Genomic DNA, 17,818 nt, shown 5'->3' with positions numbered 1-17,818 from the left:
ATAGCCCCGCCCCAGCCAGCTCCGCCTCCTGCGGGCCCCGCCCCAAATAGTCCCACCCCAACCAGCTCCGCCTCCTGCAGGCCCCGCCCCAACAAGCTCTGCCTCTGCGGGCCCCGCCCCCAACCAGCTCCGCCTCCTGCAGGCCCCGCCCCAACCAGCTCAGCCTCTGTGGGACCCGCCCCAAGTAGCTCCACCCCAGCCAGCTCCGCCTCCTCTAGGCCCTGCCCCAAATAGCCAGCCCCGCCCCAACCAGCTCAGCCCCTGCAGGCCCCACCCCCTGCGGGCCCCTCCTCCTGCAGTCCCCCATCCCAAACCAGTCCCACCCCTTGTGGGCCCCTGCCCCAACAGCCCCACAGTACAGGCCCCGCCCCAACATCCCCTCCCCCTGCAGGCCCCGCCCCAACAATCGGCCCTGCAAGTCCCGCCCCCCCCATGCTCGCGGGCTGACCTGGTGGGTGCCCATTGGGTGAGGGAGGATGGAGGGCAGTGTCGACGCCCCCAGGTCACCCCGCCGGGCTCCGGGACCACCTGAACCCAGGATGCCCCGTGTGCAGGCTGCCACCAGGAGCGGGACTGGCTCCACCATCAGTCCCCCACACCCCTGCCACTGGGTACCCCAGCCCTGAGAGCGGGCTCTTTCCTGACATCAATCCCAGCGAGCAGCGCAGCTCGTCCAGATTAGAGGCGGCAGCCCCGCAGCGCGGGAAGGGGCCAGCGCTGCTCCCTGCTGGGCTTTGATGTGGATGCCGCCCCCCACCCAATCCCCCGCGCTGCCTCGCGGGCCTATGTGGTCCCCACGGCTTCTGCAGGGCCAACCGGGGCTGAGCTGGACGCCAGGCTTGGCTTCACCCCACTGCTCCCAGAGATTGTCCCTACTGCTACCCCCCTTCCGCCCCCCCCCCCCACAGTCCCTCCTGACCCCAGCCCCACCCAAGTTTCTGAGGGGCGTCCAGTGGGGACCCTGTGTGCGGGCCACCCCCTCTCCCCAGGGCCCCAGCAGCAGGCCTGTGTACTGTCGGACCTGAGGGGGTGGGGGTGGGGGGATAGGGACAGTGGGGGGCGAGCAGGTAGCGCCAGAGTGCCCCCCTGCCCCATCTGCAGGGAGACTTACGGGGGGCTTACATCGGGGACCCCCTGCCCACATGAGGACACCAAGGCCAAAAGAGGGGGTTGGTCCCGCTTCCGGAGCAGGCAGGGGTAGGCAGTAGCTGGCAGAAGCAGTCTCCTGTCCTGGCACTGCCCTAGGGGCCAGGGCTGCTGGCCCCCACCTGCTGCCCAGGCTGGCTCTGTGTCCCTCAGGAGCACTGTCGGGGTCCCTCTGAGAGAGCCCCGAGAGGGACAGGACACCTCCCTCTTGCCCAGCACTGTGCCGGCCCCAGGGTGTGGCCATGGGCAGGCAGTGGGGGGGGGTCCCCCAGCTCTCCTCTTACGTGGGTGGGGGGACTCCTATGGGGGGAGAAGGGCCAGGGCAGCCTCCATCCCCTGAGGGAAGGAGGGTGAGGGAGGGAGAGGACTCGGGGGGCCTTAGCTGCTGCGTCAGTGCATGTGGGGTGCAGGAGTGCGGAGGCTGTTGACAGCCCTCCCCAGCCTTGCGTCCACCCCACAGTGGGGCCCAGTCTCGGGTTCCAGGAAAGAATCTTCCAGACTTCCCAGAACCACTGAGATGCTAGAGAGGCACACCCCCCCATGGGGCACATGAGTGGGCACCAAGAACAGGAGGCCGTGCGGGAACTGGCCACGTCTTTAAGGTCCTGGGGAGGAGGGTCCCTGCAGCACACACAAGGCCAACATCTCTGTGGGGGCGAGGGGCTCTGCTGCCTTCCCGGACCCCCAGCCGGGGTCACTGCCACATCCTCCTCTCCCCCACTCCCATGGCCTCCCCCAAGTCTGGGAGCAGGATCTGGGCTGTCCGCCCTGGTGCCCAGCTCCCTGACCCCAAGCCCAGCACCTCTGCCTGCTCACTCAGAGACGGCTGTTGGCCTCTGGCCAGCACTGAGGGACCTGCAGGGCTGACACCAGCTGACCCCACCGTGCCCTGCCCAGCCCCCCCGGGGACAAAGCTGGGGCCCCCATCTCCATCTGCCTCCCCATTCTTTGCAGTTTTATTTTTCTTTCCGGGGCATACCTGGCGGTGCTCAGAGATTGCCCTTGGCTGGGCTTTTGGTGGGCGGGGGGACCCTTTGGGGTGTCAGGGATCGAACCTGGACTGGCTGCGTGCAAGGCAGGCACCTTCCCCTGGGGTATATTATCTCCGTGGCTCCCTCACTGTCTCGGGTGGGAAGGGGAGAACCCTTCACAGTGCGGCGGGCAGCACTCATCAGCCAGGCCGCCCCACCCCCCACCCCGCGTCCCCTCTCACTCACTGTCTCAGCACCCTGGGAGAGGGATCCAGCACCTTCGTAGGTGCTGCAGGAGCTGAGTGCAGTGCGGGGAGGGGCGGCATTCCTGCTGTAGGCCAAGGAGGTCAGCAGACAAGGCGCCTGACCTGCTGGCTGGCTGGCCAATGGCTACTTTCGGGAGGGAACGATGACCACACCCAGCTCTGGGCTCCTGGGGAAGGAGCTGGCCTCGGACTCTGCAAAGTCAGGGCCCACGCTGGGTGGGGTGTGGGTGTCTGTGTGTGTGTGTTGGGGGGGCAATGTCACGAGGGTCCCCGGAACAGTTCTCCTGGCCTGATTGCTGGCCAGGGGCCATTCAAGCCGGAGGGAAGGGCTACTCCAGCTCATGAACACTGATGACCTTGACTCACACACAGGACAGTATTCGGTGAATACGGCAAAGATTGGAAATCATAACCTTGCCCTCCCCCCACCACACACACACACACACACACACACACACACACACACACACACACACACCGCACGCCATTTGAACCAAAATCAGCTCTCCATGAAGGTTGCAGTGAATTAGGGGCGGGAGAGGCCCTTCCGCCTGCAAAGGCACAGAAGCTTAGGCTACAGACTGGCCGGGGACGCGCAGAGAAGGGAGAGGCTGGCCGAGGGCATGGTGCCATCTGCCCGAGGCCTGGCACTGAGAGCACCAAGGCAGCCCTCCGAGTGCCAGGGGCCGGGCCTGCAGGCTGAGCAAGGCTGACTCCTGACCCCACAGAGCTGTGTCCTCTCCCCATGGAGGCCCAGCGACTGACGCGCTTGTGAAACCCATCTCATGGATTTATTTATTTAATTTATTTTTTTGCTTTTTGGGTCACACCCGGCAATGCACAGGGGTTCCTCCTGGCTCTGCACTCAGGAATCACTCCTGGCGGTGCTCAGGGGACCATATGAGATACTGGGAATCGAACCCGGGTAAGCTACATGCAAGGCAAACGCCCTACCCTCTGTGCTATTGCTCCAGCCCCACATGGATTTATTTTTTTAAAATTTTGGTGTCACTCCTGCCCAGCTGTGCTCAGGGCTTACTCATGGCTCTATGCTCAGGGGTCACTCCTGGCAGTGCCCAGGGGACCCTACGGGGTGACGGGGATTGAACTGGGGTCACCTTTGTGCCATCTTCTTCCTGTCTTTTCTGGAAACGTCTGCCTTGCTGGCTTGGAGGGTGGCTGGAGTCCTGTCTACACCCCGCAGATGTTTCCAGAAAAGAAAGAACTCATTCGGACCCACGCTCAGGAGGAAGATCCACGGGTTTTGCCCTGGGCCCTTCTCCCCTCCGCGGGCAGGGCTGCCGGAACCATCCCTGAGGGGCCAGACGGAGGGTCTAGTGGGGTTGGCACAGGCCTGTCCTCAGGAGGTGGGGGCAGCCGGGCTGTGCCTGTGAGCGGGTCCCAGGCTCAGCACAGACCTGGGACAGAGGGCTCAGGGACGGTAACACCAGCTGCCTCAGGTCTGTCCCAGGACACCCTTGGGCGACGTAACTTGCCACGGGAAGAAGCCAGCCGCAGCGCAGGCTAGCCTCCTGGCCCTCGGGGCCGGCCTGTGTGCGCCCAGGACCCACACGGTGTCGGGAGCCACCTGTCCCCGTCCCATCCATGCCTCCATCCCTGTCTTCTGCCCCGTCCTCATCCCCATCCCTGTCCCCATCCTCATCCCTGTCTCCATCCCTGTCCTCTGCTTCCCTGTGCCCAGAACACGTCTCTCTTGCCTCCCGCTGGCCTAACCCTTCTCTCTCCTGGGTGACCTCTGTCCTCTGATCTTGTCCCCTGTCCCTGTCCCCGTCCTGCTGGCTAGACCCTTCTTTCTCTTGACTGACCCTCCGTCCACCAGAGAGCAACAGCTGTGTTGGCGACCTGAAGGCCCTTCCTGGACCCCACACATCATTCCTCTCTGCCCCATGGAGTCCTGCTGAGGCACCCCCCAACCCCCACTGGCATCTGTGAGCAGCATACCCCAGAGGGGCTGCCCTCCGCTTCCATCGCCCCGAGGCTTCTGTCTGCACCCTCCCCTGCTCTCGGGGGCCACCTCCCATGAGAGAAGCCTCCCCTGAACCATCCCCAGACAGGGACAGCTAGTGGTGAGCTTCACCCCTGCAGCTGAACCAACCTCGGACCCCTGCAGTGGGGAAGGAGGCAGGCGGGGGGGCCCGGCCTGGGGGCTGCATCATCACTACCTGAGAGCCTAGCCCATGAGCCCACCACACCCCCACTGGCTGCCCGCAGGTGGCACTGGGACCTGATTTCTCTTGCTCCCAGACCCCAACGGTTCTCCCGCAACCATCCCAGAGCAGAAAGTGAGGTCACGGGGCCTCCAGGCCCCAGCCTGTGACTCTCCCACCCTTGGCTTTCTCCCCACGACCCGTCTGCCCGCTCCCTGCTCGCCCTGGACAAAGCCCGGGAAGGAAGTTCCTGAGCCATGCTGCTGCCCTGCCCCGGGCCCCGGCGCCCCTCCCACTGCACCCCTGCCTGCTGCAGAGCTTCGGAGACCCCCGCTGGACCCCTTTCCTCCTGCTGACGGCCCTTCATGGCCCCCGTGCTCTCAGCAACAGCGCAGCAGCCAGGGTCCTGCCTCTGCTCAGGCCATCTGGGCTTTCTCCTTAGATGCCAGCCCAGGGTCCCCACCATGTGCCTGGTACCACAGGCCCAGGGACCCGCCACTGTCCACACCCTCTGCCCAGCTGCCCTTCCATCTCCACGCCCAGGTGCCCAGTGCTCCCCAGGGCCTACCCTGCTCCCGCCTAGCAGAGACCCGCGTGCGATAGCCAAGTGCCCCTCTGGGCCAGGGCTGGGCTGATGGAACCATGTCACCTCCTGGGCTGTGGAGCCGGTGACTGGAGAGCTGTGGGCGCTCCGTCACGGGTCCAAGGGGGCGAGGAAGGCCCACGGAGTGGTGGGCATGTTCAGACATTAAAGGCTACCACCAACGGCTCCGCAGCATGGTCACTCTGGACAAGAATTGAGTGTGGAAAGCAGGTAAAGGGATATACATGATAACCTTGCAGCATCTGTATCGCAAACCATAATGCTTGAGAGAGAGAGAGAGAGAGAGAGAGAGAGAGAGAGAGAGAGAGAGAGAGAGAGAGAGGAGAAAGATAGAGAGCTGCCTGCCATAGAGGCAGGCTGGGGTGGGAGGTGTTTTGGGAGAGAACCTGGGGACACTGGTGCTGGGAAATCACACTGGTGGAGGGATGGGTGATGGAACACTGTATGACTGAAATCCAATCATGAACAACTTTGTGACTGTGTATCTCATGGTGATTCAATAAAATTAAAAATGAGAATGAGGGGGGTAGGGAAGAGAAAAGCATCAGCTACCCGCAAGGCGTGGAGTTTTGGTCAAAGCTCCTGGGCAGGAGATGGGGTAAGGCTGGCGACCTGATGCGTGCAGTGACCAAGGATGGGGGCACCCGACCTCAGCCCTGACTGTCCCGGTCGCCCCCCCAGCCCCCCAGCAATCCCCTCACTGCCTGACTTTTGTCTTTGGCCAGGCGGCAGGCCACCCTGACGCCCTCGATCATGGCCAGGAGGCTGGGCCGGACCCTGGAAGGACCAAGGGCGGGAGGGCCAGGCCAGGGCTAGGCCAAGGACTTTGGAAAGTATCACAGCTTCAAATTCCCAGCAGAAATCAGAAAATCTGATCTTGCACATCTAAAAATAGCGGTTGGTTTCGACTGTGAGAGGTGCCAAAGTGAAAGCTATAATTATTAGTAAGTAACAAGCAGAAATTAACCACCTACTGCAAAGTCATTTTTAGCTGCCAGGCAGTGTGCAGGCTGAAATGGGCCCCGCGAAGCCCTCGGGTCTGGGGAAGGCCGCGCAGTGACCCGCGGTCTGGAGGGGCCTCTGCCCGGCTCCCGGGGAGACCTGCGATCAACACCAGCGCTCGGATGCAGCTGCCCAGGGACGCTGCAAACGCGTTTCCTTCCATCTGTCTGGGCTTCCTTCCTGCACGCGGAGGCATAAGCCTCTCTGAACTGTGGGAACCAGGCACAAATGGCGCTGGGGAGGGCCTGAACCTGCAGGAAAACAGACAGTAGAGACAGATGACAGCCCAAAGGGGGGGGGGGAGAGGGAGAGAGAGAGAGAGAGAGAGCGAGAGCGAGAGAGCGAGAGAGCGAGAGAGAGAGAGAGAGAAAGAGAGAAGGAGAGAGGGAGGGAGGGAGGGAGGGAGGGAGGAAAAGTGTCTGCCATAGAGGGTGGGGAGTGGGAGGGAAATGGGAACATTGGTGGTGGAAAACGTACACCGGTGAAAGTATGGGTGTTGCAACATTGTATCACTGAAACCTAGTAACGAACAACTTTGTAACTGTGGATCTCACTGTGACTCAATCAAAAAAAATAAAGAAAAAAAATAAACAGAAGGTGGCCTTGGATGAAGTCCTGCACACCATAAAAACAGGACTGATAAGAGGTATTTTATCAAGTAACTAAAAAAAGGCCTAAAGCACTGTAGCACTGTCCTCCCGTTGTTTATCGATTTGCTCGAGCAGGCCCAAGTCTAAAGTCACAAACAAAATTAAAATGGGGGGAAGAAAACATGACCCATCTCACAGACACACACCAGCTGCCGGGGCCTGTGATGAGCACTGATCAGCTCAAACGCCAAGCTGAGGGGACAGAAGATGGGGAAGGGAAGAAGCCGTGGGCAGACCACTGAGATACTATCTCTCATCTCTGACCTGGAGGCAGATGTCCAAGTCTGGCCCTTTGCTGCACTGGCGACAAGGTGAGAAAGTGGACATTCACAGCGCAGTGGAGCAATCAGACCGAACGGATGGAGAGCAACATGTCTGTGTGGGCCTGCGTTGAAGGGCGCAACCTTTGGCCATTCACCCCGCATGGCGTTTCCCTTCACTACTGCTCACTGTAGCATGTCCTGGATAATCCGAGTCAGGGATTATTATCATTATAATCATGATTATAACTGCTGATTATAATCACTGGAGCAACAGCACAGCGGGCAGGGCATTTGCTTTGCATGTGGCCGACTCAGGTTCGATTTCTCCATCCCTCTCGGAGAGCCCGGCAAGCTACCAAGAGTATCCCGCCCACACGACAGAGCCTGTCAAGCTCCCTATGACGTATTCCATATGCCAAAAACAGTAACAACAAGTCTCACAATGGAGACGTTACTGGTGCCCACTTGAGCGAATCAGGATGAACAATGCTATGACAGTGACAATGCTACAGTGCAAAATCATGATTACAACCGTGATTTTAATTCCTCCCCAGTGAGGGAACAGAGTGGCGTGGGCAGGTTCCCGGCTGGTTCTCTCTGGGCCGTCTAAAAAGCCCGCACAGGTCACGGGCCAAAAAGTGACAGAACAGTTGGGCAGGGCGCTGGCCTTGCACATGGCCAGCCTGAGTTGGATTCCTGGCACCCCGAGCCCTGCTAGGAATGATTCCTGAGCACAGAGCCAGGAATAAGCCCTCAGCATTGCCCCGTGTGGCCCCAGACCCAAATCACAATAAAAAAATTAAAAGCACAGGTTTTATGGCCTGGACGTGGCCGCTGGGGGAGAGGGCGTCAGAGGCTAGGGAGGGAGCCTTTCCGCTGTCACTGTCCCCCACAGGCAGGTATCATCAATTCAAGAATAAAAGAAACCAAAGCATCGCACGGGACCGGAGCCATAGCACAGTGGGCAGAGCGCTGGCCTTGCACATGGCCAGCCCAGGTTTGATCCCAGGCACCCTGTATGGTCCCCTGAGCCCTGTCCCCAGCCTGCCACTTGGCGGCTAATGTGGCCAGAGGTGCTCGCGGATGCTCCTGGTAAAAGCTGTCAAAGAGGGAGGTGGGCTGGATTTGCTGGTTCAAGCGGGAGCACTCAAGGAGTGAGCCCTGAGCACAGAGCGAGAATGAGCCCTGAGCACAGAGCCAGCAGTGAGCCTTGAGCACCGATAGGTGTGGACCCCCTCCCCCCCGCCAAAAAAAAAGTCATATGGACTCAAACAATCCAGTTCTGGGGGGCCTCTGAGCATCTCCCTCCTTAGATAATGGGAGTGCCTGCCGGGGTTGGAAACCCTCATTTGCCCATGAGATGTGCATGGGCTCCAGTCAGTTTGGGTCCCAAATGAGGGGTCCTGGAGCTCCATCCCAGCCCCAGATGGACAACTCCATCCCAGTTCCTAGATCCATCCCAGATCCATCCTGGATCCCATCCTAGATCCCCATCCCTGATGGACAACTCTGTCCTATATCCCAGGTCCATCCCAGATCCACCCCAGAGCCCTACCCCAGATCCCCACTCCAGATCCCAGATCCCCACTCCAGATTCCAGATCCCCATCCCAGATCCCCACCACAGATCCCCATCCCCGATGGACAACTCAATCCCAGATCCATCCCAGATCCCCATCCCCAATGGACAGCTCCATCTCAGATCCCAGATCCATCCCAGATCCCCACCCCAGATCCCAGATCCCCACTCCAGATCCAAGATCCCCATCCCAGAACCCCACCCCAGGTCCCCGTCCCTGATGGACAACTCCATCCCAGATCCATCCCAGATTCCCATCCCCATCCCCAATGGACAACTCCATCCCAGATCCATCCCAGATTCCCATCCCAGATCCCCACCCCAGATCACAAATTCCCATCCCAGATCTCAGATCCATCCCAGATCCCCATCCCCGATGGACAACTCCATCCCAGATCCATCCCAGATTCCCATCCCAGATCCCCACCCCAGATCACAAATTCCCATCCCAGATCCCAGATCCATCCCAGATCCCCATCCCAGAACTCCACCCCAGGTCCCCGTCCCCGATGGACAACTCCATCCCAGATCCTTCCCAGATTCCCATCCCAGATCCCCAACCCCGATGGACAACTCCATCCCAGACTTGTCCCCATGCTCGGATAATAGGCGACAGTTTCCGCACCCCCGTGCCAACACAGGCCGCAAGGAACAGAGTCCCCAGATAAATGAGTGAGTGACAACAAGTTACAGAGCAAAGTGATCCTGAAAATTAGAGAGCCCCCTGCCCCCTCCCCCAGTCATTAACTTGATCAAGACTAACAGGAGGGGCCGGGAGGTGGCTGGCAGGTGTGGGGGGCACCAGGCTTTGAGCCCATCCCTGGCTTCTCTGTAGCACCCACCCCGCACTGCCTTAAGGGCCGCACACGGAACTGCTGGTGGAACAGAACTGGGCAGGGCTCCTAGGCCCCCCAAGCACTGCCTGGGAGTCCCCCCTAATACACGCACACACATGCCTGCATGGGGATGCACACATATGCACACACAGTGACGATGTGGGGACCTGGCCCTGAGTAAGGGAGTTTGTTGTGTGTTGGGGGGAGGGGCTGTGTGGGGCATCCCTGGGGATCCCAGGGCCCTCAGAGGCAGCTCGCTAGGACCCCACGAGAGGCCAGGGGCTGGCGGGTGACTGCGCCTCGCAGAACTGCCAGCAGCTCCGTGAATCACCGCTCCTTTGTACTTGTGCTGGGAAGAATGTAATTTGCTAATTTACGGTGGTGTTTCTAGCTCAATTAAGGATGCCAACACAGAGAAAGCTGGGGGGTCGGACTCCAAGGCCTGCCAGGGCCAGGTACGCCAGGCAGGGCTGCAGAGATCCGCAGCCGTTCCAAACACGGCGGACACGGTGTAATTAGCCCTGGCAGGGGAGGAGTAAACAGATGGACCACACGGGCGGGCACTCACCAGCCAAGCTCAGGCCTTCCCCGCATACCCTGAGAATCCCAGGGGACGGGGGCAGGGGGGTCTTGCAGATCCAGTGATGGAACCTGAGGCACGGAAGTGGCATGCCATCCAGGACGTGGGAGACCAGAGGCGGGTGGACAGCCACCAGCCAGCTCTGTGCTGGGTCCCCCACCTCCACCCTCCCCTCGAGAGGGGACCGGGGCTGTCCAAACTGCGGGCAGCCCTCTGCAAGGCGGGAGGGGGCAGGTACTTGGTGAGGGAGGGCACCCCACCCACCCCCACTCCCTGCCTCCCATCATTCCACAGTACAGATGAGGAAACTGCGGCCCTGGCATGCAGGGGTTCTGGCTCCTGAGTGGGTGTGCCCTGTGGGGCCCTCTCCTGGGGATGGTGTCACGCCCATGGTGGCACAGCCCTGCCACTCCCTTGCACCCCCCTACCACCACCACCCGGGACCCTGATCTCCCCTCAGTCCCTCCCCGTGGCCCACGCTGGGTCTGGCACTGGGCTAGGGACCCAGAATCGCCCCCCATCCCCCACCCCAGAGAGCTGCGATGGCCAGGAGGGTCCCTCCCCAGGGGAGCTGGGTGGGGGAGAGGGGGCTGGAACTTGGGGCCATGGTACCTGCATGGAGCCAGATCTGTGCCAGCGTCATCCAGGGGTGCAGTGGGCCCTGCTTAGGGGCGCTGCTCTGCAGGGAGGAGGCCACTTCAGACAGCGCCTGCTCCACTCTGGAGGCCGCGACCGACGTGGCGTGCACAGAGCCTGCGGGAGGGGTCGGAGAAGGTGGGGTCAGAGGTGAAATGTCAGGCTCAGCCAGCCCCGCCCCCGCCCCCACCCGCCCGGCTCCTCCCCACACAGACAGGGGTGCGGGGTGGACACACACACCTTCCCCCTCCCTCTCCCCCCACCCCCCGGACGTGACAAAGTTTTTTTTTGGGGGGGGGTGGTTTCCCCAGACAATCAGGACAGCCTGGAGCCTCGGTGTGGGCCCACGGCTGTGGGTGAGGGGGCGTGGGGAGGACACACAGCCACACACAGTGCTGCCAGGCGGTGAGGACAGTCCACAGCAGGGGCGGGGGAGTCACCAGGCACCCCCCGAGGAGAGGCGCCATCCTCGCCTCTGCAGGTCCCTGGGGTGGGACTCAGAGGAGGAATTGAAGGCAGCCACTCGGGACCACCCGGGGCCACTCCTCACCCCTGCCAGGCCTCAGCAAGGCAGACTGGAGCCTCTTTCTGCCAGGGAAGGCGCCCCGCCGGGCACGCACACTCTGAGGGGTGGTGCAGGCCTGGCACGGGGGGTGGGTGGGGGGGTGACTTAGCACAGAAACGGGCCAGTGCAGACCCGGTGCTCGGGGAGGCCAGCAACGGGGAAGGCAGGGCCAGGGGGAGCCCCCACAGCTGGGGAAGGCAGCCCCACCCCGACGCTGGACGGGCCTCCACCCCTCCCGCCCCCGAGGCTAAGGTCCCGCACGGAGGCTCCTTCCGAGCTAAGAGGTGCTATTTTTATCCAACAGCGGCCGTCTTGGTGCATAAGTCACCCCAAAGCCTGACAAGGAGAATAAACAACACAGCGCAGTTGGGGGGGACCATCCAAGGCAGAGGTGAAACACTGAGGCTGACGCTAACGGCATCAGGCCTGCGGGGGCCGGGCAGGACTGACCGAGTGCCCCCCACCCCAACAGCTCCCAATGCGCCTGTGTCCCTGCACCTGCGGGGAAGCCAGGACCCCTGGCTACTCCGACGGGAGGCACCGTGGGTGGCTACGCTGGGGCCCCGGGAGTGACTCACGGGGGCTGGACACTGCGCCCAGGTCCACCTTCGAGAATAAGCCCCACGCAGAAGCCCCTCTTGGGGAACCCGCCCCTTCACACAGCACAGCGGGGTGGGGGGAACCCCAGGCTCAGCTCAGAGACCCAGCCGTGCAGCAGAGCTGGGTCCATCCACAGGGAGCCCCATGGGCCATCTGCATGTGGCACTGGCCGTCTCTGGTGACATGGCTGACCTAGCGACAATTGGGGAGAAAGACGCCAACGCGAAGCTTGCAGCTCAGCCCTCGCTGACAGCATCAACATGATGGTTCTCACCCTCATTTCACAGTACAATGTGGGGGAGTCCCCATCCCCCAGGCCTGCTGAGATTCACTCTGGGGCCTGAGACTCTCTGAGGGCTGAGACACCCCAGGCCTGTCACACTCTGGGCCTGACACACTCGAGGCCTGAAACACTCAGGGGCTGAGACACTTGGGGCCTGACACACTCTGAGGCCTGAGACATTCTGGGCCTGAGACACTCGGGCCTGAGATACTCCGGGCCTGACATACTCTGAGGCCTGAGACATTCTTGGCCTGAGACACTCCGGGCCTGACACACTCTGGGGCCTGAGACTCTCTGGGGGCTGAGACTCAATCCAGGAGGCCGAGACACTCTTAGGGGTCACTGAGCATCTTTCTGTTCACTGTTGGGGGATTCCCACATTGCCTGAGCTTGAGAGACCCCAACCAAGAGGCAGAACGCTGCCATGTTACTGACCAACATCTGGTCAAGGAGGCCAAGAGCAGCTGCCCATTGCCTAGTGCAAACCCTCCGTCCCGCCCAGTGGCCTGGCGGGAGGACCCCAGCAGGCCTTGACCTTGAGCATGGAGGCACACCGGTCTCATCTTTGGACTCTGCAGAGCCCTGAGGGATCGGCATTCCCACGAGCCATGTCCGTGGGCGTCGCCAAGTTGGGACCCAGCTGGAGGCATGCTTAAAGTCTTTACTCTTTTGTGTAAAAATTAACCATTGGCAGCTCCTCTTGAGGGGAACAAAACAAAAAGAACTTTGAAAAAATTAACCTTTTTCTGACCAGGTTCTAAATGGCCAAGAGGCTTGTGACTCCTGCAGGAGCCCAACTGGCTTTTTTTTTTTTTAATTTTTAACCACACCTGGCAATGCTCAGGGCTGACTCCTGACTCAGGGATCACTCCTGGAAGAGCTCAGGGGAGCATGTGGGGTGCTGGGGATTGAACCCATGTCGGACAGTGCCTTTCCTGCCCTGCTACTGCTCTGGCCCACTCCTTCGGCCCCTTCAAATGAACTGTCACTATTCCATCTGCTCGGCCCACACATCACAGGGAACCTGGCTTGTCCCTCGCTAAGGCCTGGCGGGGGTGGGGGGGTGGGGTGCGGAGATGTGTGTATGTGTGTGGTGGCTTCAGAGGACCAGGCTCAAGGTTAAGTCCCTTCCGCACACGGGCCCACTAGACCACTAAACCCAGGACAATCAGCCACCACCGAGGCTTCCAGAAGCTACAGGAGACGCCCCAGCCACCTGGCCAGGCCCTCCTCACCTGCCGCACCTGCCTGCAAGCCCTGGGTCCTGGTGATGGCGCTTAGAGCAGCTACTCTGGGCTGAGGGACCCCATCGTGTCCACTGCCACATCCCAGCTTCCCGCCCCAGAAGATGAAGCAGAAGCAGATTCCAGACCAAACCCTGCCTGCCCCCAGGGGTCCCTCCGGGCCCCCAGCTGCCTTTTGCTCTCCAGCCCCGGGGTGGTTCCCGTCTCCCACCTTCTCTCAGCCTCCAGCTGAGGCGGCAGGGCACAGACCCTTCCCCATCCTATCCCCCGTGGAACCCCCCTCCCCACTTCCTGTTTCTCAGCAAAGGAGGGCGTCACTGCCCCCCCTTCCCTCCAGCTCTGAAATGAAGGATCCGCGGTCATCCACAGGAGGGTTCTTAGAAGGGGAGAGGGGGTGTCAGCAATCCAGAAGAAACAAGGACCCTGAATACGTCGCCACAATCCCAGGGACAAAGCTCTCTCTGTAATGTCTCCGTCCAGACTGACCTCAGGGAGGACAATCGGACCCCTGCAGCTGGCCGCGGGCCCTGCCCCTGTGCTCAGGGCCCTGGGGGTCTGGGTGGTGTGGGGGGGGAGACGATGACAGTCAGGCTGGAAGGGGGAGCAGAGGTGGGCGAGCACATGCCCATTTTTCTCCCCCCTCCACCCTTACCCCCACATCTCTCCAGCCCACCCTGGCTGGCGGCAGTCCTGCTCTTCCAAAGATGGGGGAAGTGGGGTGGGTGGGAAGGGCTGGCCCTGCGTCCTGCGAGCCCTGTGGGTGTTATCCCTCCCCTCTTCCTCACAGGCCCACCAGCGTGTCCACTCCGGCCCAACTCTCTTGGACAGTGGGGGCTCCTGCTAGCTGGGTCCCTCCCCAGGGTGTTGCCACGAGGGTGGATGCGTTTCCGTTTTCAGTGGGTGGGAGAGGGAGGAATGACACTGGCCGGGCACCCTGGACAGCGGGGCCCCGTCCCGCGAGCAGAGGGTGGGGACTGCCAGCACGGGGCTCCTCCGAGAGGGGGACAGGGTGCGGCGGCGGGAAGCAGGGGACACGTGGTCAGCGGTGGTGGGCATGCGGAGCTTGGCAGGGCCAGGTGGTCACTCGGAAGCGTGGAGGGCAGCGGGGCTGGGGCATGCGGGGAGAAGCCAGCTGGGGGGGGGGGCAGCAGGGCCCCAGCCCGGAGACAGTACCTTCTGGAGGGACTACACGGTAGACGCCCGCCTCCCCTCCCGCGGTCCTGGTTCCTGGAGGCGGCTGATGGACAAGCCGTCAGGGGCCTGCGGGCCTCACCCCTGGGGACCTCCTTTGCCCCATCGGCTGGCAGCCTGACACGCCCACCCCCTCCTGCACTCACTCCTGCAGGTAGAGCAATGGCTCCAGAAGTAATGGACTTTCACCAAAACAAAAACAAAAACAAAAACAAAACGAAACAAAAATAAAACCCAAAAAACACCCCAAAACCAAAAAACCAAAAGCTGGCCAGCTGCTTTGCCCTTCCCTGTCTTAGTCGGAAAACGTGGAGGGGACAGGAGGGTGCAGGGGATCGACAGGGGCTAGAGTCCCCTGCGCCCCAGGTGGCATTCTGGTCTCTCATGCACTGAAGCATCTCGGGGGGAGCACTTGGGAGCAGGGCCTGGGGGTGCTGAAGCCCCCGGGACACAGGGCAGCTGCGTCCATGTCATCCAGCTGTGCCACCTCCGGCTCTCCAGGGCGCTCGAGCACTGAACAGTGGGGCCAGCGCCATGTGTGCACCCCGCGTGACCTGGGCAGTGTCCGAGGGCCCCTGCTTCTCCGTTTGGCTGACACAGAGCATCATGGGGGACATCGCAAGATGCTGCCGGAAGCCTGGCATCGCGGGCTGTGATGTTACCAGCAGAGACCTGAGGACCACCTTTTTAATTTATTTTTTTTTGCAGGCTGCCACGGACCTAATCAAAAAAAAGTGTCTTTAAGCTGCAGAGGGCTAGAAGGCAACAAGGAAAGCAGATGATTTCTTGCCTCCTGGGGAGAGGGAGCCCGTTCCCGGGTTTCCTCTGTGGATTTCCTGACCTGGGAGAGTGGAGTCGCTTCAGGGAAAACTTTGGCATCTCTCAAATCCATACTCAGGCCTCACTGGAGCTAGATAAGCTGCGTGCAGATTTTAATGCAACTTTCTAAACTTCAGATCTGCCCCCCCCCACTCCCCTTCAAATCCTTTTTAATGTCTCTGAAAGCTGGATCCTGCTGGCAGTACAATTTTTTTTTCCTGGTCCTCTGAAGAAGCCAAATGTGATGCTAATGCCCACACGGGACTTTTCAAAGGCAGAAATCAGGCCACGTGGAGGCTGAGCCGGATTTCAGAGTGGGTGGGGGGGTCGGCCCCCTACAGGACTCAGTTCACTGGCCAGCACTGGTGTCCAGATACACCACCAGCCTTTCCAGAAATGCAGCTGGCAGTGGTGAGGGGGGGTGGGTTAACACTGGTCCCAGGATGCAGGGAGCCTGAAAGGACCCTGGGAATGGAGTCCAGATGGAACAAGGCTTTGATTTCTCGAATCCTTCTCTGAACTCGCCCAAGGTGCACCATTTCTCACAGGGACCTGAGAGAATCCAGGGGCTTAGCCACTAACCCTGGGTGTGTGCATGTGTCGGGGCGGGGGGCGGGGGGGGGGGCGGGGGGAGGACCACCTGCTTAGGCGCCTTCCAGTGTGAGCTTCCTGCTGTCTGCTCAGCTTGTTTTAAAGGAGAATTATTATCCCCGTCTCTCTCTCGTCGTAGCCGTCATGGTTGAACTAGAAAGGAATTTCCAGATCGGACTGGCTCTGGCCCCAGTCCCCAGCCCCACCCGAATTTACAGCCTGTCCACCCTGCTGGGGGCTTTGCACTGCTGAGCCCAGCCCTCTGCACCCCCCCGGCCTGCGGGGGGGGGGGGGGAATCCTGCCCGCCTACAGTAGTCCTCCACAGACCGTACTGCCTCCTCGGCGGCGGGGGGCCCCATAGCCGACGAGAAGCATTAGGACCGCCAGGGGTGGATAGGGCAAGCGAGTGGCAGCTCATGCCCACGCCACGGCGACATTCCCACGGTCAACACCCACAGCACATGTTCCAAGGTGGAGGGAAGGGTGATGGGGCGAGGCGGGGGGTGGGGGTGGGGTGGGGTGGGGTTGGGCAGCCCTCGACAGGTTAATAGAGAGAGAGAGAGAGAGAGAGAGAGAGAGATTGGTAAACTACTTACTAACTGAAAAAAGGGAGGGAAAACCATGAAAGTATGCTTCTGGAGAGTTGCCTTGGAACAACAAATCAAACCAAAAATTAAAACGGAGAAACACAGCATTTGACAAATCAAAAGTAAGGCGCCAGAAAGCAAAGAGAGTTCCGATAACCTTCCAACTGTAAGTCTGGACTCAGATTTCAACTCAAGAGTGATGCTAACAATGATTTTTTTTTTTAACCAGAGAGGCCCAGTGGGCATTCCCCTCTCCCATGAAACACTTGCCCCACAAGGGCATAGGAAAGCCAATCAATTCCTGTGATGTGTTTTGCTTCCAAGGCCGGAAATTCCGAAGGCAAGGGAAGGGCATGTGTGTGTGGGGGGGAGAATCAAACAAGCACTTTTCAGATTTTTCCAAACATTAACTCTAATCGGGATTGCAAGAGTTGGCAGGGCTGGGCTAGATTTCATGCCTTCCCGGTCCAAGGATGACAGGGGAAGTTGGAGGAACACTCCAGTCCTGTCTGTGTATTGGGGGATCCCAATCAGGCCTGATTTTATGCAAGAAAGTCTACCTGTACCAGTAATGGATGGTACGCAACCCTCTTCTCAAACTGCATCTGCTCACTTTGGAGGGAAAAGAACATTCTCCGGTGCTGCCGGCTCGGTTCACACACCTGGTTGGCTGGCCAGGTGGTCTGGAGGGAGGAGGATGAGTCATCGTTCCACAGAACACAAACAACCAGGCCAGGCAGGGGCTCTGCTGTGCCATCAGGAGGGGCAAGGGGAACACAGCCTATTCTAGAACATTTAGCTCCCATTCTAAGAGAATAATAAAACCAGGCAAAAGAAAAGTGTCAAAAGGAAAAAAAAAATCTGGAGAAATCAGAAAATTGGCACCAAACCCTCTGTGTTGGACTGCAGGAAAATATTTAAGAAATGGGTTAAAGATGACATAAATGAACTTTTTTCTTCTTCTTTCTTGTTGCGGGTGGAGAGGTGGTGGCAGCTTCTAAGGTTGCTGGGGAGACCCAGGGGACCTGGGGATTCTTGGCTAACTAGGTTGGAGCGCCTAGGATGCAGGTCCTCGCAGGCCCCGCCCAGTGGTACCCAAGGGTTTCTGGGCTGCACTCTAGAGATGCTCACAGGACCATATGGTGCTGGGACCAGAACCAGCCTCGTCCCCTGTACTATCTCTCCTGGCTCTGAGCCTTATTTCCATCTTCCATAAAGCTGGGCCCAGCTGTCAAAA

The 17,818-nt window shown here is 60.3% G+C and overlaps 1 protein-coding gene across 5 annotated transcripts in view; it reads right to left on the bottom strand.

Annotated features, from left to right (window-relative positions):
* Positions 1-17,818, bottom strand: part of TTC7B (tetratricopeptide repeat domain 7B) — a 202,127-nt gene that overhangs the window by 15,692 nt on the left and 168,617 nt on the right. For 3 of the 5 annotated variants that reach the window (XM_056133269.1, XM_056133270.1, XM_056133273.1), the window contains 2 exons: positions 16,591-16,641; positions 10,677-10,817 (listed from right to left, as the gene is read on the bottom strand). In XM_056133269.1, coding sequence (XP_055989244.1) covers positions 10,677-10,817; positions 16,591-16,641 — 192 coding nt within the window. The remainder of the gene's footprint in view (positions 1-10,676; positions 10,818-16,590; positions 16,642-17,818) is intronic. The other 2 variants (XM_056133271.1, XM_056133272.1) reach the window with 1 other exon arrangement.

This window comes from Sorex fumeus, unplaced genomic scaffold, assembly GCF_029834395.1.
Source record: "Sorex fumeus unplaced genomic scaffold, SorFum_2.1 ptg000098l, whole genome shotgun sequence".
NCBI lineage: Eukaryota > Metazoa > Chordata > Mammalia > Eulipotyphla > Soricidae > Sorex > Sorex fumeus.
Note: the sequence above shows the minus strand (reverse complement) of the source record. Positions and strands in the feature narration are given on the sequence as shown.